The following is a 24,068-nucleotide window of genomic DNA, read 5'->3' as shown; positions in this document are numbered from 1 at the left end:
AGGGGGATGTACACATTCGCGAGTACACATGACCTCTCGACCAGCAAACAATGTATGAATATGTATCGTCCTTCCTCATCTATTTAAATTTGTCTACAGGAGAACCCCACTGACCTATGTATTAAAATACCTGTTCCTCTTGAATATGATGTATGCACTGAATGGTACTGACATAAATATCCTTCATGTTTTAAATATGTTATTGTTTCTTTAAATAAATGAGTCTCCAGTAGACAAAGTACCGATACCCTTAGATGAAATAGTCTTAAAAAGGGCTGTTTTTTTTTTTTTTTCTTTACTGAGTCTCTCAATCCTTTTAAGTTCAACAAACAAATCGTTACATCACCACCCATCATATTTCTAAAGTGATAGAGAAAAAAAAAAAAAAAAAGGAAAATTTTTTTTGTATATGTGACTTATATACCCTCCTATATAATGGCAATTTTTAGACAAATTTCTAAATATATTCTCGTGGTAAAATTTCCAACATGCCTGATCTATACCCATTTTGCCTTCTTCCCCAAATAAGTGTGTCCTAGTTTCCCAAAACTTTTCGCCACTGAGGTCTCTAAAACAGAAAGGTCAGATGATCCCCCTGCAGTTGGGGTAGAGGGTCCTGAAGCCATTTTAAAGGGCTTGCCACTCTGACTTAACCCCTTAAGACTTGCAGAAGGTGACAGAGATGTCTTAGGTTGCGACCCTTTCACATTATTTTGAGATGGATTATGTGCAAACTGTTCTAATTTAGCTGCTGCTTCTTTATTTTTTTTCCTTTACTATTCATTGGGGCTGGGAGCTAGAGGCCTCCTGCAGCCCTGATGTATCTCCCTTTTACCTTGTCATTGCCAGCCTTGTATTCCAAAATGCTATACTAGATCGCACCCTTAATATTAGGCATATGACTAGTGATGAGCCGAACACCCCCCGGCTCGGTTCGCACCAGAACACCACAAACAGAGGAAAAGTTTGTTCGAACAAACGAACCCCATTGAAGTCTATGAGACTCGAACCTCGAAAATCAAAAGGCTTCATTTTTAAGGCTTAAATGCAAGTTATTGCCCCAAAAAAGTGTATGGGGGTTCGGGTACTAACCTGGGGAACATGTAGCAATGAAAAACAAGTTTTCTCTTACATCCTCTGACAGTCGCCGCCCATTCATACAACCTTCACTAGTGGGTAATGGCGCCCTCTGCAGGAGTAAGCTAGGCAGTTAGAAATCTTAATAAAAACGTTTCTATACTTAGGCACACCTGTAGGGGGCCGACCCCAGCCATTATTCTGATCCAGTTACCACCTCAGTTTTATGCTGCCTAGTGACAGGAGTAGGCTAGCTCTTCCTTGCTGGGACCTAGTGTCTCAGTTTCTTTGTTTTTTTTCCCAAAATATGTTTTTGTCTTTTTAACAATACCTTTTTATTTCTCTCACTATCGCTAGTTAGTCAGGGAATTTTCCTGGAGGACTACAAGCGAAAGCAGAGCTGGGCCTCGCACTGGATAATATAGATCCTTATGGAGTCCCTGCCTGCCAATGAGCGTCGCAGGTCACTGGTGCTCCCTGGCCTTGCAATGACAGTGCCCCTTGGTATGGGGACGAGCCTGCAGAGGTCCATCTTCACCGAGGGTGTCTCAGCTCCGGAAAGCCTGCGTGTTGCTAGCATCCCTCCCTGGCTGACAGCACCCCCACTCAGAGTGGGAGGTCTCCTGTATCAGAGCGGTGCCTGCTTCTTCTGGACTGGTGAGTACTACTACCCCCTTGTCCCTGGGCCTAGGTCCTGTGGGGGGGGGGGTTCTGTGAGCCCACTCTTAGGGGGATGGCAGTGCTGGTGGTCTCTGTGGTATCCCCCTTCTGGCTAGTGTGGTAAGTTCCCCTCCCTCCCTGAAGGCGCTGTGCGGTGCACTTTGCTGTGCCTGGGGGGGGCATGGGGGGCTCTATAGTGTCCAGGGGTTCTCTTTGGGTTTCCCTGTGGTGGCCAGATAGTCCATGTGTAATTTATTTGGCGCCGTTTAGCACGGCCACCATCTTGGGTGAGGGCAGGCTGGTTGGGCTCATTGTAAGGGCAGCAACCATTTTAGATCCCTGTTCTGGCGCCGATTGGGCGCCATCTTGGTTGTGGGAAAACACCTAGTAAGGGCAGCGGCCATTTTGCCTGTGATTCCTCCCATTGCCTTTCTTTAGGCATCATTTTCCTATGGCTCAGGGCGGGCATATGCCTCTAGGGAGTGAGGTCACTCCAAACCCCCCCCCCCCTTCTTTTCACTGAGCAGCGTGTGGTAAAACACACTGACACTGTGGGGGATTTTTACTGTTTTCTGGGGTTTTCTCATGTAAAAAACGTTTTTCTCTGGTGACTATTGCCTTCTCTGAAGGGGCTCCACAGATAGTGCAAGTTGCGGTGGGGGTCCGTGGGAACCGCCGTTTTAAAGGGCCAGCGTCCCATTGATTTTAAACTGCAATAATGACCTCCCAGGATAAAAATTTCCCCACAGACCTGGATGTGGCTTCAGGTACTCCTGAATCCTCTTCCATGGCCTCTTTTTTTATGCTGCTCTTGCGACTTTGGTGTCAAAGTAGTTCTGCTGCTGTCTGAACGCACTGGTCATACAGGGCCTATGCCCTCGCAGTCTTCTGACTCAGAGCCCGTTTGGGTTGCCACAGACAACGTCCCTCCTGGGGGGGGGGGGTCCCAGTCCTTTCATTCAGATGGTGAGGGGGAGGTGTCTTCCTCCGTGGTGGCGCGGGAACGTGCCGCGGTTGATACGCTCCTTAGCTCCGTTAAGGAGACTTTACATCTTGATGATGAGCTCTCCCTGTCGGGTAAGCGGGTTTCCTTCGGGTCCCGCACAGCCCAGAAGTCGGATCAGGTTTTCCCCTGTCCTGAGGAGTTTCACCAAACCGTGAACGGCCAGTGGCATCGCATTCAGCATATGCTACTGGTACCTAAGCGTTTTTCATACCGTTATCCTTTTGCGGATCCTGTTGCTGACCATTGGACGGTGTCTCCTACTGTGGACCACACTGTTTCTAGACTATGTACATCCTTTTTAATGCTGTGGAGGACTCCCCGGTGTTTTCAAGATCCGGCAGATGAGGTGTGGGAGACGCCTTTACCACTATATCTGCTTGGTGGCGGGCTCCCTGCTCACACCTGTGTTCGCTTCTGGGATGGTTTCCCACGCGGTCGCGGAACGGACCGGGGCACTAAAACGCATGTTAGTGGCGGAGTCTGTATCTCCAGCTGGCCTAGACATGGTGGATCAAGTGACCCAGACTGTGATGTACCGGTGTGTCACTGCCCTAGACGGGGCCCCTTTGGTCACACGGCTGTCTGCAGGCGGGGTTGTGATCTGCCGCATTGTGTGGCTAAGAAGCTGGTAGGCTGACCACGCTCCCAAACAGACTGTGTCTGTTGTCCCTTATGTGGGCTATAGCCTTTCTGGGGACACTCTGAATGAGTTAATCTAAGGGCTTATGGGGGGCAAGAGTGTTCTTTTGCCCCAGGCCTTTAAAGGTGAATCCCCCCGCGCTAGGCGGGGCGCTCCCTTTACAGCTCATCGTAAGTCCTTTGTGCCTTCGGGGCACAGAATAAAGGGATGTCCTTCAAGTCCTCAGGTGATAACGAGAAGCCATGGTCAGGTAAGACCAAGGGAGGTCGGGCTGGTTCGGCGGCACAGTCCAACTTTGCCTTCAGGGACGCCCTCACCCTTTTCAGGGGTGGGGGGATGTCTGCGCTATTTTCAGGAACCCTGTTTGTCCCGAATCCGGGACAGGTGGGTTCCAGAACTGCTTCATTCAGGGTTCAAGATCGTGTTTTGATCTCGCCCTGCAGACAGGTTCTTTTCCCTCACATCTACAGCTGACTCCCACAGGGGGCGGTTCCAGATCCTCTCGCTCAAAGGGTCATTGTGCCAGTCCCTGCACGGGACGGGTTTCACTGTTTTTAATCCAATATGTTCACGGTGCCCAGAAAAGTGGGCACAGTGCGTCTGATTCTGGACCTAAAGCCTCTGTACCGAGCTCATGTGCCAGTCTGGCAAGCGATCTGTCGCTCACGGTTCAGACACCCCAGGAGTTCGCCTTCCGGTAGTTGGATCTGCCTCTTTCGGTTCGCCTCCCGTACCTGGGGATGGTACTGGACTCCGTTCCGGCATAAGTTTTTCTCCCAAAGGACTAGCTCCAGACCTTACAGGGCGGGATCAGGTCCCTCAGGGACAACGATCTCTCCTCTCTGCGGGCCTGCATGCGGTCCCTGGGTCTGATGGTTTCAGCTTTCGTGGCTGTCCCTTTTGCTTGTTTTCACGCCAGAACTCTGCAAGCACAGATTTTTGCCAGGTGGGACAGAACACCTCGGTCGTTAGACAGGAGGATTTCTCTGAGCAACCTCGCAAGATCTGATCTTTTGTAGTGGCTCCTGTCACCGTCTCTGACACATGGCAAGTCCTTCTGGCCTCTGCTGCGGAAGGTGGTCACCACGGATGCCAGCCTGAGGGGCTGGGGTGGAGTTCTGGGCACGCTTTGTGTCCAGGGGATGTGGTCGGGAAGAGGAGGCTTCCTTGACGATACACATTTTGGAGCTCCATTCAATCTAGCTGTGCTTGTTCCGTTGGTCAACTCGGTGCCCGGTTCGGGTACAGGCTTACAACGCCACGGCTGTGGCTTTCATTAATTGCCGAGGGGGCACCGAGAGTGCCGTGCAATCAGGGTAGTGACTGAGATCCTATCTTGGGCCGAGACGCACGTTCCAGCGATTTTGGTGGTCCACATTCCGGGTGCGGACAACTGGCAGGCGGACTATCTGAGTCACCTGGCCCTGGACCAGGGGGAATGGTCCCTGCATCCGGAGGTGTTTCGCCTCCTGTGTGCCCGGTGGGGACTCCGGACGTAGATCTGTTTTGCTTCCCATCTCAACAAAATGGTGGGAAGGTTTGTGACCTGAACCCGCGATCCTCTGGCGGACGCCACGGACGCTTTAGTGGTGCCTTAGCACCAGTGCCGGCTGATTTCTGCCTTCCCTCCGAATCGGCTGTTATCCAGGTTCCTCTGCAGTTTGGTGTCGGAACGGATTCAAATCTTTCTGGTGGCCCCAGACTGGCCGTGCCGGTCTTGGTAAGCAGACATCATGCAGATGGTCGTAGGGCCTCCTTGGCGGCTTCCGCTGAGAGACGATCTACTGTCTCAAGGACCGGTCTTCAATCCTGCCTTGCAGTCTCTGGTTTTGACGGTGCAGCTGTTAAAAGCCTAGTCTTGATGGGCGGAGTCCTCCCGAATGCTGTTTCCTCCAACCTTATTGAAGGTTCAGACCGCTACCTCCTAAAAAATGTATCATCACACCTGGCTGCCGTATATTGCCTGGTGCGAGTCTCATGCTTTCCATCTCTGGACCTTTCTGGGCTGGGGGTTTTGTCCTTCCTGCAGGAAGGTGGGGATCAGCACCTGGCGCTGACCACAATCACGGATCAGTTGTTGGCTTTGGCCGTTTATTTTCCAACATCATTTTGGCTACTGTTTTCTTTGATTCACACCTTTTATTCCAGGGGTGTTGCATCTGGTTCCTCTGAGGTAGGCTCCGTTGCCTCCCTGGGACCTGAATCTGGTTTTGTCCGTTTTGTAACGGCCTCCCTTTAAGGTCATCAGAGGCATTCCTCTACCCGTGTTGTCCCACAAAGTTACCTTTCTGGTGCCTATAGTCTCTACTCGCAGAGTATCTGACTTGGTGGCTCTGTCTTGCCGCTCAACTTATCTTTTGTTAATAGGGATTAAGTGGTCTTGTGACCCACTCGATCTTTTCTCCCCACGGTGGTATCTGCTTTCCACTCAATGAGGTTATTGTTCTGCCTTCACTTTGTGCAAGGCTCAAGCTTCCCAAGGACTTTGCCTGCATTCCTTGGATGTGGTTCGGGCGCTCAGGGTTTACCTGTCTGCCACGTAATCTTTTGGGTCGCTTGATCCCTGTTTGGTTTTCCTGAGGGACATCGGAAAGTTTTTCGGCTGCGTTCGCGGCAACCTTTTTTTTTTTTTTTTTTTTTTTAATGGATCAGACAGACGATTGTTCAAGCCTGTTCGATCAAGGGTCGGGTTCCTCCTTTCCCTGTAAAGGCACATTTTACTAGAGCCATCACTGCCTCTCGGGCATTTTCGTCATTAGGTTTCTGTGGCTCAGGTGTGCAATGCGGCGACAGGGTCGTCTGTGCACGCTTTCACAAATTTCTATGGAATTGCTGTACTGGCATCCTCGGATGCTTTCTTTGGTCGCAAGGTTTTGTGTGTGGCGGTTGTTTGAAGAGACGTGTGTTTTTTTTTTTTTTTTTCTGCGGTCTCTTCCTGGGGTGCTTTTTGGTTGTTTTGTTACCTTTTCGGTAGGTTGCGTCTTCCCACCCTTCACTCCTACACTGCTTTGGGACGTCCCACTAGTGAAGGCTGTATGAACGGGTGGCGACTGTCAGAGGACATAAGAGAAAATATAATTTTTGTAAGAACTTACTGTAAAAATCCTTTCTCTGAGTCCTCTGACAGTCGCCGCCTCAGCCCCTCTGGGTCTTGGATCTGGGGGTTATTGCCTTCCAGTACTGCTTGCTACAAACTGAGGACCAGTGGTAACTGGATCAGCATAATGGCTGGAGTTGGCCCCCTAGAGGTGTGTCTAAGTATAGAAAAGTTTTTATTAAGATTTCTGACTGCCTAGTTTACTCCTGCAGAGGGCGCCATTACCCACTAGTGAAAGCTGTATGAACGGGCGGTGACTGTCAGAGAATTTTATGGTAAGTTCTTACAAAAATTATATTTTTAAAATGATAATTTTTAAAGGAGCAGGGATTTACTGATTTTAATGAGGCTTAAAGTGAAACTATAAAAATGAAAAATTCCTTCAAATATCGTGCCTGGGGGGTCCCCTGAATGTGCCTGTAAAGTTGTAAAGTAGTGCATCTCTATGATGTATGTAGCCTGCTGCAGCAATACTGACATTTCTAAAATAAAAAATGTCATGTACAAATATACATACAAATTTCAAATCGCATGTACTTGTCATACAGGTGCAGAAAAATTGGGCCTTGGTTGTTGATGGTGCCTGATCACCATAAACCCTCACAGTTACTCTTGCTGGGTGCGGGAATGGGCCCTGCTGCTAAAAAATTAATACAAATTTGAAATTGCATGTACTTGTCATCCAGGTGCCAAATATTGGGCCTTTGGTGTTGCTGGTGCCTGAACACCATAACAAGCCCCTCACAGTTACTCTTGCTGGGTGCAGGAATGGGACCTGATGGTAAGAAATGCATGCAAATTTGAAATCGCATGTGCTATACAAGTGCCAAAAATTGGGTCTTTGTGGTAGGTGGTGCCTGAACACCGTAACCAAGGCTTCGCTGTTACTCCTGCTGGGTTCAGGAACAGGACCTGCTGGTAAGAATTCCATGCAAATTTGAAATTGCATGTGTTGTACAAGTGCCAAAAATTGGGCCTTTGCGGTGGGTGGTGCCTGAACACCGTCACCAAGGCCTCACAGTTACTCTTGCTGGGTGCAGGAACGGGACCTCCTGGTAAGAATTCCATGCAAATTTGAAATCGCATGTGCTACACAGGTGACTAAAATTGGGCCTTTGGTGTTGGTGGTGCCTGAACACCATAACCCCTCACAGTTATCAGGGCACAGGGACAGGGCCTGCTGTTAAAAATGACATATGACATTTCAATTGTATGCACCTGTCATACAAGTGCAGAAAAATTAGGCCTTGGGGGTTGTTAGTGGCCTAAACCTAAAACATTTTTGGAAGCTAGCAGAATAAAGGTAGAGGAATAGAATAGGCAGAATTTGCAGTCTTCAAGGGATGGTAGACCCCTAGCAAATTCAATCAGTTACATCAGCATCAGGGGCCTGATAGCTCTTGTTGATCCAGGACTGGTTCATTTTGATAAAAGTCAGCTGGTCAACAGAATCTGTGGACAGATGCACTCTTTTGTCCGTCACAAAACCTCCAGCAGTACTTAACGTCCGTTAGGAAAGCACGCTGAAAGCAGGATAGGCCAGTAGCTCCATTGCATATTTAGCAAGTTCTGGCCAGTGGTCCGTCCTCAAGACCCAGTAAGCCAGTGGATGCAAAGCTGGAAAGGTCTCCAAGTCTGCTCTTGCGCCTAGATAATCATGCACCATATGATGGAGACACTGCCGATGGTTGCTTAAACCTAACAGCCCTGGGTGCTGCTGAAGACAAAAGAACTGTTTAAAGGCATCGGTCAGCCGGCCGCCTTCTCCACCGCTTTGGCTGAATGATGCCTTAGAAACACGTCCGGGGGAATGTTGACCTCCCAGTGTCTGGAAAGGCGGTACACAATTTTTTTTTCAAGGCCTCCTCAAGATGTTTCATCCTCTGTTCCCTCTGCAAAGGCAGGATGAGCTCTTCAACTTTACCCTTGTAACATGGATCAAGAAGGGTTGCCAACCAGTAATTATCCTTCTCCTTGATAGCATGAATCCTCGGGTCCTTTCGAAGGCTTTGCAGAGTCAGGGAGCCCATGCAATGTAAGTTGGAGGAGGCATGAGCTTCTGAGTTCTATGGGACACTAAGGATGACATTGTCAGCAGGAGCAACCTCTCCCCAACCACGTACAACTCCTGTGGTTTCTGGGGAATCAAAACCATCCCTTGAAGACTGCTGTATGCTATCATCTTCCTCTACATACATGCTGCCAAAATCCTCCTCCTCCTCCTCCTCCTCTTCCTCTTGTGTGTTTTGTGGCCCCGCAGGAATGATATCTGCATAAAGGGGGCCATGTTAGGAAAGGAAGTCCTCCTCCTTCTGCCGCTGTTCTGCCTCAAGTACCCTGTCCATGATTCCTTGCAGCGTGTGCTCCAGAAGGTAGACTAGTTGGATAGTGTCACTGATTCATGCATCGTCCCGGATCACCATCCGAGTGGCCTCCTTAAATGGGGACAGGACAATGCATGCATCCTTAATCAAAAGCCAATGGCGTGGAAAAAAACAGCCAAGCTCCCTGACCCTGTCCTTGTGCCATACTCACACAGGTTTTGATAGATGGCCCTCTGCTGCGTGTGCAGCCGCTGCAGCATTGCCAACGTCAAGTTCCACTTGGTGGGCATGTCACAAATGAGGCGGTTGGTGGGCAGGTTGAATTTCCGTTGAATGTCAGATAAGCGAGCACTGGCATCGAACGAATGGTGGAAATGGCCACAGACTTTCCTGGCCTGCCTCAGGAGATCTTGGAAGCCCGGGTATCTGCTCAAGAAATGCTGCACCACCAGATTAAGAACATGTGCCAAGCATGAAACATGTGTCAAGTGTCCCTGTCGGAGGGCGGAGAGAAGGTTGGTGCCATTATCGCATACAACCATTTCACGCTCAAACTGTTGTGGTGTCAACCATCTCTGAGTCTGCCCTTGCAGAGCTGACAGAATCTCTGCACCTAGACAGACTAACTGAAGCAGCCCTTTGAACACTTAGGGAGCACTGCTGCTGCAGAGGAGAATTGCACAGAAGAGGACATGGAGGAAAAGGGGGAGAAGGTGGAGTAGCCAGATTTGCAGAACCAGCACCAGCTTTTGGAGGCATGGTGGCAAAACAAGCTCCAGCACCGAACCCTGTCCTGCTTCCTTCCCAGCTGCCAGCAGAGTTACCCAGTGCACCATGAAAGAAATGTAACGTCCTTGTCCATGCCTGCTGGACCAAGAGTCAGCAGTAATGTGCACCTTCCTGCTGACTGCTTTGTCCAACGAGGCCAAAACACTACCTTCCATGTGACGGTAGAGAGCCGGAATGGCCTTACGCGAAAAGAAATGCCTTTTTGGACCACTGTGGTGCAGCACATTCCAAAAATTGGCGAAAGGGAGCCGAGTCTACCAGCTGAAAAGGCAGCAACTGTAATGCTAGCAATTTGGCCAAGCTAGCATTAAGACACTGAGCATGTGGATGGCTGGGACAGTATTTCTTTCTACAGTTAAGCAACTGGGGTAGTGAAATTTGCCTGCTGCTCAAATCATGTGGTGGTGTACTGCTAGCAGATTGGGTGCAAGTCTCTGTGACACTCATTGCTATACCATCATCCCTCTCAATGCTGGTATTTGAGAAGGCATGAGGAATAGTAGGGTTAGAGATCGCAGATGAGGAGCAAGGTGATGTATGCTTGTTTTGATCTTGTGCCTCTTTTAGGTGATGTTGCCAACAGACTGCATGGCAGGTCGTCATATGCCTTGTCAAGCATGTGGTGCCCAAGCGGCTGGTGTTCTGGCCACGTTTGATCCGCTTTAGACAGATGCTGCAAACAGCAACGCTGCGGTCTACTACACAGATGCTAAAAAAAAGCCCACACTAATGAACTTTTTGGAGTCTGCTGGGATTTTGCAGCACCCTGCACCTGTGGAACTCTGTGGTCTGATGCAATAGGTTGGCTACTGCTATGGCGGCCCCTGGAGCACATCCTGCCTTGTTGGAGTTATGCATCCTCCTCATCCTCCCCTTCCTCCTCCTCCTCCTCTATCCTGTCAGGCACCCAAGTACAGTCAGTGACCTCATCATCCTCTCCCTCCTCATCACTGTAGCAAACTTGGCAATATGCTTCAGCTGTGGCTACATGACTGCTGGTCTCCTGTCTGTCATTGTCACCCCCTCTCTCTAAGCTCACTTTATTCCCTTCATAAACCTGGGAAATAACATTACAGCTTTCAAATTTCTGCACATCCTCCAGGAGAATGTCACTGATTATTGATCCACTCCACCAACTCCTCCTCATGTTGTGGCTGAATAGCACGGGCAGCCCCGGAAATAAATGACGGGCGTGCCCCGCCTCCAGAGGATGTCGACTGTGACCACCACTTTTCACAATGGACACAGAGGCTGCTTGCCCTCTTTTTTCATGGCCTGTGAGCTTCGGCCTCTCCTTGTCGGCCTTTCGGACATGATGTTGATAAAGATCAATATAGGGTATACGCAACTGACCAATAGATACTCAATGACCTGATATGATGTAATTGATAGCCCTATAGATGAGCTGTGATGTTTATAGATGTACGCAAGTGACCGATTATCAGTACTCTCACTGATATCTGAAAAAATCTATAATCCTATAGATGGATGATCTGAGATGCCTATAGAATGTTCCAGAACTGAGCAATGATTACTCTGGCTGATATCTGAAGTGATCTCTTATTCCTAGAGGTCTGTGAATATTATAGGATGTTGCAGAAACTGACGGATGAACAATACTCTGACTGGTATCTGATGTAAAGAAATGAATCTCTCCCTACCTCACACAGGAACCTGGCCCTCCCTACACTGCTAGGAATGTCTCTCTGCACTGTCTGACTCCAAAAAAACGACTCTCTCCCTGCCTGAATTGCATGCCTGTCCATATCTCATTGCCCGCACAATGACACTACATGCTGCGGCTGCGCGAGCAGCCTTTATGTAGTGTGGGGCGTGTACTTGGCCCCTGAGCCATGATTGGCTAAAGGCAGCCTGCCTTTAGTCCAATCATGGCAGAGATCATTTGATTGGCCAAAGCATGAGGTCAGGGTGCATGCTTTGGCCAATCACCTAATATGCGTGCAGTGCATTATGGAAAACTCGAATTTCTTGCGAAGAAGCACATTTGTTCGTCATTCGACGAACGATCGAACGACCAATGTTCGAGTCGAACTCAAAGCTCATTCCTACATATGACCCCACTCTAAACTGCTTTAAACACAGATTTCAGTAATGGAAAAAAGATAACGAGAGGGGAGAAGTCTGTTTCACTTATCTGTGTAACTTCAAATGTCAATCCAAGAATCCACTGACCAAGAAAGCTTCCTATCAGCAAGGGTCGGTGATGGTTTAGATGCAGTCTTCAACCTTCATTTTCAGGGAGTCACAGTGATTTCATTCCTAGTCAGCAGAGGGACAGCTGAAGTAGCCAGAGAGCACAGAGGGACAGAGGAAGGATGAGGGGGAGCCGAGGAGAACCAAAGCACACCGGCAAAGGCTAACAGGAGGCAGAGGCTAATACGAGCTGAAGGGGATTCAGAGGCCGCACTTGTTCTCCTCAATTCAATACCACCTCCTCCTTTCCAATACCAAGCAGTCTCCCCCTACAAGCGACACAGCACTCCCTAGAGTCTCCAACGGCCGTTCTAGCTATATCCACCAACGTGGCCGAAATGGAACCTCCCTCATCAGTCTGTGCCAACACCCCGAATCACCGCTCCTCCACTCAATCTCCCCCTCCCGCACCTTGCTCTCGTTCACGGTACACGCCGGTCAGTCCATCAGGATACCGGAGCACAGGTGAGCCATACACGTGCGCTGCTCACATCACGCTAGACCACTCCCCTAGAGGAAACAGATTTCTAACCTTTACAGGCAACCCTTTCCTGCCCTACAAACAGCTGGTGGAAGGGATGCCGCTGCTGAAGGGGTCAGGGCTTGAGGACACTGCTAAATGTCAAATCGGGAATTTACTACGTTTGATTACCCGCCCCCTACCCACATTCTTTGCTGGGAGGAGATGGAGGTTGGTAAACAAACTGTAGTGTTCCGATCTGACAGTCTCAATGTAAGAGCACTGCAGTGAAGCTAGATAAGGGAGAGAGGACAGTGACCTCCCCTGCTCTCTCCTACTCTCCTGATTTGGCTTCTCTCATCCAATGCTAAGCTGACAGGAGTAGTGATGCCGCTGTCACTTCTCCTGTCAGCTTGCATACCTCCCAACTTTTTGATGTGGGAACAAGGGATACCTATTAGCAAAAGTATGTAGACATAGGACACACCCCCTGTCACACACCCCTAAAGGGGAATTAATTACTTGCCGTCAGTATAACGTATATATACTTCGGCAAGGTGGCACTGCCACACCGGATCACGTACTAGATACAGTAATTCGACAAAGTGGGAACTGATCTGCGGGTATTGCAGACTCAATGTCTGCCAGCAACCGCTGATCATTAGGCAGAGAGCCAGAACGGTGATCTGCCTATGTTAACAAAAAATTAAATAAAATTTAAAAGAAAATATCCCACAGTTTGTAGACACAATAACTTTTGTGCAAACCAATCAATATATGCTTATTGGGATTTTTTTACCAAAAAAAAAAAAAAAAGCAGTGTAGCAGAATACATATTGGCCTAAATTGATAAATAAATTGGATTTTTTCATTTTTTTTTTTTTGATACATTTTATAGCAGAAAGTAAAAAATATTGGGGGGGGGGGGGTAAATTTTCCAGAGGGCAAGTAATTAAACAAAAAAATGGTTAGTTAAACCCACGAGTGCTTTATTTTACCACTTCTTTTCCTTTTTTTTTTTTTTTTTTTGCTTTTTGCTCTAGGTGTTTATTGTAGAGAAGAGATAAGGTGCTGTTTTTTTTTTTTTTTTAATTAGGATAATTAATAAGGATAAACAACAAAACCACTAACAGGTATGTAAGGATAAGCAAGTAGGTAGATAGGGATAAGCATGAGGGGGGGGGGTTAGATACAAGAACACTGGTAACTGCATGCAGTGTATACAATAATAATCATTGAGAGAGAACAATCACTTAGCTACACTTACACCAACTATGCATTCAACAGCTTACCTTGGTCGGGGACATCTTATACTTCCCATTCATCATGTAAACTCCCTTATCCACGACCACCAAGCCTACGCTGGCCTTGTGGTCAGCTTTCAGTCTAAGGCTCATAAAATTTCCAGGATCTTGAGGTGCATTGTCCCGATACCTTTCACCTGATATTGTCAGCTGAGAGACACAAACCACGTTTTATCAATATATTAATACATTTACCAAATGTATCCTGCTATCATAGAATCAATAATATGTTAAAGTCCATCCAACCCCTAACTATGAATTTGTTTGCTAAAGCATTGTGTATCAGAAAAAAATGTCATATTTTTGAAAATGAAATACCGTTTGCACATTTTGCTCATATGTATTTGCTTTCTAGTGAAGCTAATCTCCTCGAGCCTTTTTCAACCACTTTTGGTCTACATGCACTCTCTCTGGACTGATAATTCCTGTTAGTGACAAAGGTGACCCACCTGTATAATGTGTGCAAGCAGGACTCATCACAAGGGGGCCTATAACAGGGTGACAATGGAGGAACACAATCGGCAGACAGTCACCCCAAAACACTAAGTACCTGAACACGGAACGTTGTGGTAGGATCACCATGTATTATTGTAATGAAAGCTGCAGATTGTTGAAGTTTTAATTTGCTTATATTTTCCCTTCCCTTGTTAACTTGCTGCACATTTTCACTGGCAAGTTGTACACTTGCAGAGCACTTGAAAGCACAAGTTCTAGTTGACACTGTACCAATTTTTAGCAAATTTGCGTGGCAAGTCTCTAGCAAGAGCAAAGTTGCATTGGTGAGCTACAGCAAGAGCTCTGCAAGTCTACAGCATGAAAATTCAGCTACAGTGACCCCATGTGGCGGGATGACTATTGCACAACAAAACTGAACCAGAACTTGCAGAAGACTTGCAGAATGTTTGCAAAGAAAGTTTATCTGGAGTCATGCAATGCAAACTTGTGAAACCTGACAAGTCTAGAAATAGCTTAGCATGTCATTTTCAAACTTGCAGCACCAGTACTTACCTTCCTTCATCAAAAGCTAATGAGATTATTAAATAAATAACCTGTTTTCAATAAATACCGAAATGAAGACCCACATTGACATCATCATGTCTGTTGGGAACAAGGTGCGGTACTTTCGTTTGTGAAAATAGGAAGCTGTAATAACACCCACCTTATATTTGAATCAAAATTCAAAAGAATTGTAATTCTGCGTGCCCTTCACCCAGGTAATGAGCCTGGCTCCATCTGACTTATTGCAGCTTCCATTGCACACTGTGAGAAACTTGCAGTATGCAGTGAAATCACAATAAGCAATTTCAGTACATGAGAGGAACCTTCTGTCTTCTCCTTTACTTGAGTTCAGCTTTAAAGATATTTAAAACAAATGTTTCAATTACATTCCATTAACTGCTAAAAAGAGAAGTATGGGAGTGAGTTCTTTTTAGAACCATACTTCCCTACAGTTGGTGGATGCAGCATCTGTCCCACGCTGTCTTTATCACTGAGAACTGAGTGATCATTCACTGCCGATTGCTTGGTTCTCAAAGCTCCCTGAGCAGAGAGCTAGGGATTGTCAGTCATTGGCTCTCTGCTCTGCTGCTCCCCCCCCCCCCCCCAAGCTTACTGGAGTGCTGGGCTGTGGAGGGGGCAGGAGTGGCCAGCTCAGGCTCTCAGCGGCTCACTGAGAAGCTAAGACGAGTGCCAGTCCATGTATGTGGGCGAATCCCAACCTTTTGGTCGCAATCTTTTTCAGAGCCAGGACTGGCTCTGTGAAGTTAGCTGACAATGGGCTTCAGCTGTCTGCTGAAAAGGGGCACAGGAGTGCAAAATGAACTGCACTCATGTGATAGACAGAAGAAGTACAACCAAGCAAGCTTCTCCTTTAATGTGATTCTAAAGGCAACATTTGTATTTTTAAAATATAACAAACATGTTACACTTATCTGCTTTTTGTAATGGTTTTGCACAGAACAACCCTGATCCTCCTCTTCTGGGGCCCTCCTCCGCTGGCGCTTCTGGCCCCTCCATCATGCAGATTGCTATGGGAGCACACGTGCATGCTCGCTGCCTTGACACACAGAGTGTGACTTAACCCCAGCCCCCGCTCCCTCCTTACTGGCTGTGATTGACAGCAGCAGGAGCAAATACTGCTGCCCCTATGTCCAATGAGGAGAGAGAGAGAGACGCTGCTCTAGTGCACATTGCTGGATCGAGAGTGTGAGAAAGAGAGAATGCATTAAGGTAAAACCTTCTGCCTTAAAGAGGAAGTAAACCCTCCTCTGTAACTTGTACCTATAGGTAAGCCTATGATAAGGCTTACCTATAGGTACTGTAAATATCTCCTAAATGTGCACCGTTTAGGAGATATTTACTTTGCATGCAGCCAATGACATCACTGGCGCATGCGCTCTAAAGGAATGGCTGCCCGTTTGCATTCATGGAAGTGACGTCATTGTGGCTCCGGGCCAATCAGATGGCCAGAGGACGAGATCCCAAAAGGAAGATGGGTGAACATGTCGGCCATGTCAGCGGCGAGCAAGCGGTGCTGCGGGGTCTTTGTTCTAAGGTAAGTATTTCATAATTAGCTAGTATGCGATGCATACTAGCTCATTATGCCTTTGTCTTTCAGGTTTTTCTTTTTTTATCTTTTCTTGGAGGTTTACAACCTCTTTAAGAACTACTTTAAGCTTATATGAGATTTAACTTTCTGAGTTTAGATCTTATGTAATAAATATCTTATAAACAAATGCCATGTAGCTATTAACCACTTATGGACCGCCCACCATGTATTTACATCGGTAATTTGACGTTAATTACCGGGGTTATGGCAGCAGATAGCTGCCATACCCAGTGACGTACCAATAGGGGGGGTGGGGGAGGGCGGTCCACCCGGGGTGCCACACATTAGGGGGGTGTCAGCGAGCACCAGGGTGACACCTGGGGCCGGCCGCCGGCCGCCGGCCACCGGAGGAGAAACTGTATAAAGCAGAGAATGGGAGAGAGACTCACTTCGCTCACGAGCCCTGCATACACTATGGGAAATGCCGGAGTTAACTGTGCTAGATAATGAGAAGGCAATTGGTTGCTAGGACCGCTTAGCAACCAATCACCGGCTCATTAACTACTAAACACGGTTAACTTAGGCATTTCCCGCTGACCGCTGTGTATGCAGGGCTCGTGAGCCTCTCTCCCATTCTCTGCTTTGAACAGTTCCTCCCTCTCTGCTCTCCTCCTAATAATGTAGGGGGGGGGGGGCAATTGTATTGTAAAGTCGTTCTATTGGGGGGGAGGGGGTCTGCATTGTAAAGGGGTTTTATTGGAGGGGGGGTGTTGTCTGCATTATAAAGGGGTTTTATTGGGGGGGGGTTGTCTGCATTGTAAAGGGGTTCTATTGGGGGGGTGTCTGCATTGTAGAGGGGTTTTATTGGGGGGGGGGTCTGCATTGTAAAGGGGTTTTATTGGAGGGGGGGAGTTGTCTGCATTGTAAAGGGGTTCTATTGGGGGGGGCTTGTATTGTAAAGTGGTTCTATCGGGGGGGGTCTGCATTTTAGAGGGGTTCTATGGGGGGGCTTGTATTGTAAAGGGTTCTATTGGGGGGGTTTGTATTGTAAAGGGGTACTATTGGGGGGGGTTGTATTGTAAAGGGGTTCTATAGGGGGCGGTCTGCATTGTAAAGGGGTTCTATAGGGGGGTTTGCATTGTAGAGGAGTTCTATTGGGGGGGTTTGTATTGTAAAGGGGTTCAATTGGCGGGGGCTTTGTATTGTAAAGGGGTTCTATTGACGGGGGCTTTGTATTGTAAAGGGGTTCTATTGGGGGGCTGTATAATGTAAAGGGTTCTATTGAGGGGGTGCGAGGGCTAAATCATGTAAAGGGTTCTATGGGGGGGTGCGGAAACTGTGTAATGTAAAGGGTTCTATGGGGGTGGGGGCTGTGTAAAGTAAGGGGTTCTTTTGGGGGGTAGGGGCTGTGTAATGTGAAGGGTTCCACGGGGGTGGGGGCTGTGTAATGTAAGGGGTTCTATTGGGGGACGGGGGCTGTATAATGTAAAAGTTTTTATGGGGGGCGGGGGCTGTGTAACATAAAGGTTTCCATGAGGGGGGTGTGGGCTGTGTAATGTAAAGGGTTCCATGAGGGAGGTGGGGCTGTGTAATGTAAAGGGTTCCAATTGGGGGGCAGTGTAATGTAAAGGGTTCCAATGGGGGGCTGTGTAATGTAAAGGAGCCCAGGGGTACGGGGGCTGTGTAATGTAAAGGGGTCCAGGGGTACGGGGCTGTGTAATGTAAAGAGGTCTTCCTACATTTTACTCTCAGTTATTACTGCAGTCCTATAGATTTTTTTTCTGCATTTTCTGAAAGCGCACCAAAAGTCTTGCATGCTGCATCTTTGGCACGCTTTCAGAAAACAGGAAAATAATTTTTTTGGGGGGAGTGACACCATGGTTTACTGCACCAGGTGACACCAACCCTAGTGACACCACTGGCAGTAGCAAACAGTAAGTATGCCACTGCCAGTTACATGTATTTCTGTCTGGCGCCTCGGGTCAATCAGTGCCGTTTTTGCAGAGAAGGAGGGGCCTGGTCGCCGGGTCAATGTGTGGTTCGTCGCCTGCACGCCGGGGGGGGGGGTTTAGGATCCGCCCCGGGTGCCAAATGCTCTAGGTACGCCCCTGGCCATACCACAGTAGTTTTTTAAACGGCGGATGGTCCGCTTTAACATAAGGGTGGTCCCAGCGGCAGATTTGCTGCGGGATCACCCTTATGAGCGGCGGGAGAGGTGCCCCCCCTCCCACCGCTTCCCGGTCGTTTTCCCCGCTTACTGGACCCGTTGGTGGCGGGGAAAATGATCTGGTCCACTGTCCCCTCAGGCAGGAAGTCGAGTGAGGGCAAGATGGCCCTCACTCCACTCTATGGCCTTGGAGCACCGGAGTGACGTCATACGTCGCTTCCTAGCAATGGATTTAAAGAACCCATTTTTTTTCCTCATGAAAAAAATCACTTTCTTTTTTTTTTACATCCTTGTAATAAGAAAAAAAGTTATCAAAAATTAAGAAAAAAAAAAAGTGGAAAAATAAAAGATAAAACAAATAGGAAAAAAAATTGAAAGTTCCCGTCCCCATTAACTCGCGCGCAGAAGCGAACCCATGTGCAAGTTGCGCCCACATATGTAAACGGTGTTCAAACCACACATGTGAGATATCGCCGCAATCGTTAGAGCGAAAGCAATAATTTGAGAACTCCTCTGTAACTTTAAACTGGTAACCTGTAATTTGTAATGTAATGTAATGTAGAAATTTTTAAAATGTCACCTATGGGGATTTTTTATGTATGTTGCCATTCCACGAGCGTGCGCATTTTTGAAGCATGACATGTTGGGTATCTATTTACTCAGCGTAGCATTATCTTTCACATTATAGGAAAAAAATTTGTCTAAATTTACTGTTTTCTTATTTTTTTATTAAAAAAAGCGATTTTTTTTTTAAAAAAAGCGGTCTTGCGTTTATAAGACCGCAGCACAAATACGGTGTAATAAAAAATATTGCAACAATCTCCATTTTATTCTCTAAGGTCTCTGCTAAAATATATAATGTGTGGGGGTTCTAAGTAATATTCTAGCAAAGAAAAACAAATTCTAACCTGTAAACAACAAGTGTCAGAAAAAGGCACGGTCCTAAAGTGGATAATATGGGGTACACCACCCCTGAACCCCCCCCCCCCCTTGCGGCTACTACAGCCTCCTTACTATCAGGGTGCTTTCACAGGTTTTTGGAATGTATCTGTAGGGATTTGTGCCATTTAGTTAAAAAAGCATTTGTGAGGTCAAGCATTGTAAGACAAGAAGATCAGCCTCACAAACAGCATTCCAGTTCATCCTAAAAGTGTTCAGTAGGATTGAAGTTAGGGCTCTGTGCAGGACCTCCACATTAAACTGATCAAACAACATCTTTATAAAGCTGGTTTTGTGCATAAATGCCCTTCCCCAAACTGTTCCCAAAAGGCTGGAAGCTCACCGTTGTCCAAAATAGCTTTGTATGGAGTAGAATTAACACTAAATTCAATAATTTGAAGAGGTGTAATCATATTTTGGCCATATAGTATAAGTTTAGGGTTGGGGTGACTTTGGACCTTGGTGCTAGGTTAACCACTTAAGCCCCGGAAGATTTTACCCCCTTCCTGACCAGGGGGTATTTTACGACTCGGCACTGCGTGACTTTAACTGACAATTGCGCAGTCATGCAATGTGGTACCCAAACGAAATTTACGTCCTTTTTTTCCCACAAACAGAGCTTTCTTTTGGTGGTATTTGATCACCTCTGCGCTTTTTATTTTTTGCGATATTAATAAAAAAAGAGCGAAAATTTTGCAAAAAAATGACATTTTCAACTTTGTCTTTTAAAAAATATCCAATATACTCAATTTATGTATTTTTTTTTGGCCAAAATATATTTAACTACATGTCTTTGACAAAAAAAAATTCAATGAGCGTATTTTTATTGGTTTGCGCAAAAGTTAGAGCGTCTACAAACTATGGTGTAAATACTGAAATTTACGCAGCTTTAATTTCTGACTGCCTATCTCATTTCATGAAGTGCTAAAATGGCGGGGCAGTACAAAACCCCCCCAAACTACCACTTTTTGGAAAGTAGACATCCTAAGGAATGTTCTGAGAGGCATGTTGAGCTCATTGAATATTTCTATTTTTTTTTTTACACAAAGTCGTCATTGAAATGATATATTGCTCACACATGCCATGGGTATATGTGTAATTACACCCCAAAATATATTCTGCTGCTTCTCCTGAGTACAGGGATACCACATATGTGGGACTTTTTGGGAGCCTAGCTGTGTACGGGTCCCCAAAATCAAATCACCACCATCAGAATTTCAAAGGGCGTACATTTTTCATTGCATTTTCTCACTACCTCTAACGGTTTAGGAGGCCCTGAAATGTCAAGATACCACAAAACCCCCCCAAATGACCCCATTTTGGAAAGTAGACACCCCAAGCTGTTTGCTGAGAGGCATGGTGAGTCCATGGAATATTTTATATTTTACCACAAGTTTTGGGAAAATTACTATTTTTTTTTTTATTTTATTTTTTTTACACAACGTTGTCACTAAAAGATAAAATTCTCACACATGACATGGGTATAAGTGGAATGACACCCCAAAATACATTCTGCCACTTCTCCTGAGTATGGGGATGCCCCATGTGTGAGACTTTTTGGGAGCCTAGCTGTGTACAGGACCGCGAAAACCAATCAACACTCTCAGGTTTTCTAATGGCGTAAATTGTGCATGTCACCTCTGCACTACCTGTCACAGTTTCGGAGGTCCTAAAATTCCAAGATAGCACAAACCCCCCCCCCCAAATGACCCCATTTTGGAAAGTAGACACCCCAAGCTATTTGCTGAGAGGCATGGTGAGTCCATGGAATATTTTATATTTTGCCACAAGTTCCGGGAAATATATATATATATATATTTTTTTTTTTTTTCACAAAGTTGTCAGTAAATGAAATATTGCTCACACATGCCATGGGTATATGTGAAATGACACCCCAAAATACATTCTGCTGCTTCTCCTGAGTACAGGGATACCCCATGTGTGAGACTTTTTTGCAGTCTAGCAGAGTACAGGTCCCCGAAAACCAGTCCCCGCTTTCAGGCTTTCCAAGGGCGTAAATTGTTGATTTCACTCCTGACTACCTATCACAGTTTCGGAGGCCCTAAAATTCCAAGATAGCACAAACCCCCCCCAAATGACCCCATTTTGGAAAGTAGACACCCCAAGCTATTTGCTGAGAGGCATGGTGAGTCCATGGAATATTTTATATTTTGCCACAAGTTCCGGGAAATATATATATATATATATATATATATATATATATATATATATATATTTTTTTTTTTTTTTACACAAAGTTGTCAGTAAATGATATATTGCTCACACATGCCATGGGTATATGTGAACTGACACCCCAAAATACATTCTGCTGCTTCTCCTGAGTACAGGGATACCCCATGTGTGAGACTTTTTTGCAGTCTAGCCGAGTACAGGACCCCGAAAACCAATCATCGCCTTCAGGCTTTCCAAGGGCGTAAATTGTTGATTTCACTCCTGACTACCTATCACAGTTTTGGAGGCCATGAAATGCAAAGTCAGCACAACCCCCCCCCCCCCCCCCCAAATGACCCCTTTTCGGAAAGTAGACACCCTGAGCTATTTGCAGAGAGGCATGTTGAGTGTTTTGCAGATCTCACTTTTTGTCACACAGTTTTGGAAATTGAAAAAAGAGGGAAAAAAATGCATTTTCCTGTTTTTTCTTCATTTTTCAAAAAAAATGAGAGCTGCAAAATACTCACCATGCCTCTTAGCAAATAGATTGGAGTGTCTACTTTGCAAAATTGGGTCATTTGGGGGGGTTTTGTGCCATCTTGGCTTTTTATGGACTTCAAAAGTGTGATAGGTAGTAAGGAGTGAGATCAACAATTTACGCCCTTAGAAAGCCAAAAGGTGCGCATTGGTTTTCCGGGTCCTGTACGCGGCTAGACTGGCAAAAAGTCTCACACATGGGGTATCATTGTACTCAGGAGAAGCAGCAGAATGTATTTTGGGGTGTCATTTCACATATACCCATGGCCTGTGTGAGCAATATATCATTTACTGACAACTTTGTGTAAAAAAAAAAAAAAAAATAAAAAAAAAATTTTTCCCCGAAACTTGTGGCAAAATATAAACTATTCCATGGACTCACCATGCTTCTCAGCCAGTAGCTTGGAGTGTCTAATTTGCAAAATGGGGTCATTTGGGGGGGTTTTGTGCTATCTTGAAATTTCAGGGCCTCTGAAACTGTGACAGGTAGTCAGGGGTAAAATCAGCAATTTACGCCATTAGAAAACCTGAAGATGTGGACTGGTTGTCGGGGTTGCGTACACAGCTAGGCTCCCAAAAAGTCTCACACATGTGGTATCCCTGTACTCAGGAGAAGCAAAAGAATGTATTTTGGGGTGTCATTTCACATATTCCCATGGCATGCAGGAGCAATATATCATTTAGTGACAACTTTCTGTAAAAAAACAAAAAAATAATAATAATTTTCCCGAAACTTGTGGCAAAATATAAAATACTCCATAGACTCACCATGCCTCTCAGAAAAAAGCTTTGGGTGTCTACTTTTCAAAAAGGGGTCATTTGGGGGGTGTTTGAACAGTCCCAGCATTTTATGCTCAATCTTAGCCACACATCACCCACTCTTCTAACCACTTGAAAACCAAGCCTTTTCTGTGCCTTTTTGTTTACATGAAAAAATATTTTTTTTTTACTAGAAAATTACTTTGAACCCCCAAACATTATATATTTTTTTAAAGCAGAGGCCCTATAGAATAAAATGGTGGATGTTGCAAATTTTTTTGTCACACGGTATTTGCGCACAGATTTTCCAAACGCAATTTTTGCGAAAAAAATACATTTTTTTTAATTTATTGCACAAATACACTATATAATTCCAATTTTTTTGATAAAATTTAAAAGATGATCTTATGCCGAGTTCATAGACACCTAACATGACATGCTTTAAAAATTGCGCATGCCTGCGCAGTGGCAAAAACATACGTGCATTTTTAAAAACCTTTAAAAGTCTCTACAGGTTACCACTTTAGACTTACAGAGGAGGTCCACTGCAAGAATTACTGTACTCAATCTGGCGATCGCGGCGATACCTCACATGCATGCTGCAATTGCGGTTTACATATGACACTAGACCACCGCTTGCGTGCGCCATTGCGTGCAAGCACCGGGGGAAAGGGGGGGGCTCAATTTTTTTTTTCTTTTTTCTTTTGCTTTTTTATGTTATTTTGACACCTTTCCTTAAATTTTTTTTTTTTAATCATTTTTATTGTTATCATAGTGAATTTAAATATCCCCTATGATAGCAATCTGTGGTGACAGGTACTCTTTTTTAAAAAAATTGGGGTCTTTTAGACTCTATATCTCTCCTCTGACCTTAACGCATCTGACCACACCAAAATTGGTGTGATAAAATACTTTCCCAATTTCCCAATGGCCCTGTTTATTTCTGGCGAAACAGAAGTCATAAAATGCTCGTAGCCTCCGGCATCTTAGGCCATAGAGATGATTGGAGCCATTCTCATCTCCAATTAGCTCTATGGTTAGATAACTGAACCACCGGCTGCACTCTCGGGTTAACCAGTGGGACAGGAGAGCCCGAGAAAAACCACGGAAGGCTGCGGAAGGCGGCGGTGGGGGGGGAGGCCCCTCCCACTGCATGTAAAAGCAGTCTAGCGGCCAATTACCTGCTAGGATTGCTTTTACATGTAAACCGACCGCTGGCTGTAAAAAACGATACCAAGATGATACCTAAATCTGCAGGCATCATCCTGGTATAACCACTCAAAGTCCAGCAACGTACCAGTACATTGCTGGTCCTTGTTTGGCATATAGGTTTTTTTTTTTTTTCATGCAGCCTGTGGGCTGAACGAAAAAAAAG

General features: G+C 46.0%; 2 protein-coding genes across 2 annotated transcripts in view; both read right to left on the bottom strand.

Annotated features, from left to right (window-relative positions):
• LOC309553574 (A.superbus venom factor 1-like) overlaps positions 1-24,068 on the bottom strand; it is a 1,719,715-nt gene that overhangs the window by 1,182,598 nt on the left and 513,049 nt on the right. The window lies entirely within an intron of this gene.
• LOC309553584 (A.superbus venom factor 2-like) overlaps positions 1-24,068 on the bottom strand; it is a 453,522-nt gene that overhangs the window by 175,633 nt on the left and 253,821 nt on the right. Inside the window, exon 14 of the mRNA XM_082254860.1 lies at positions 13,560-13,721. Within this exon, the coding sequence (XP_082110986.1) occupies positions 13,560-13,721 (162 nt within the window). The remainder of the gene's footprint in view (positions 1-13,559; positions 13,722-24,068) is intronic.

Source organism: Pelophylax lessonae (assembly GCF_965119305.1).
Source record: "Pelophylax lessonae genome assembly, chromosome: 4".
NCBI classification, from domain to species: domain Eukaryota; kingdom Metazoa; phylum Chordata; class Amphibia; order Anura; family Ranidae; genus Pelophylax; species Pelophylax lessonae.
The sequence above is the reverse complement of the archived record's forward strand: the minus strand, read 5'-3'. Positions and strand labels throughout refer to the sequence as shown.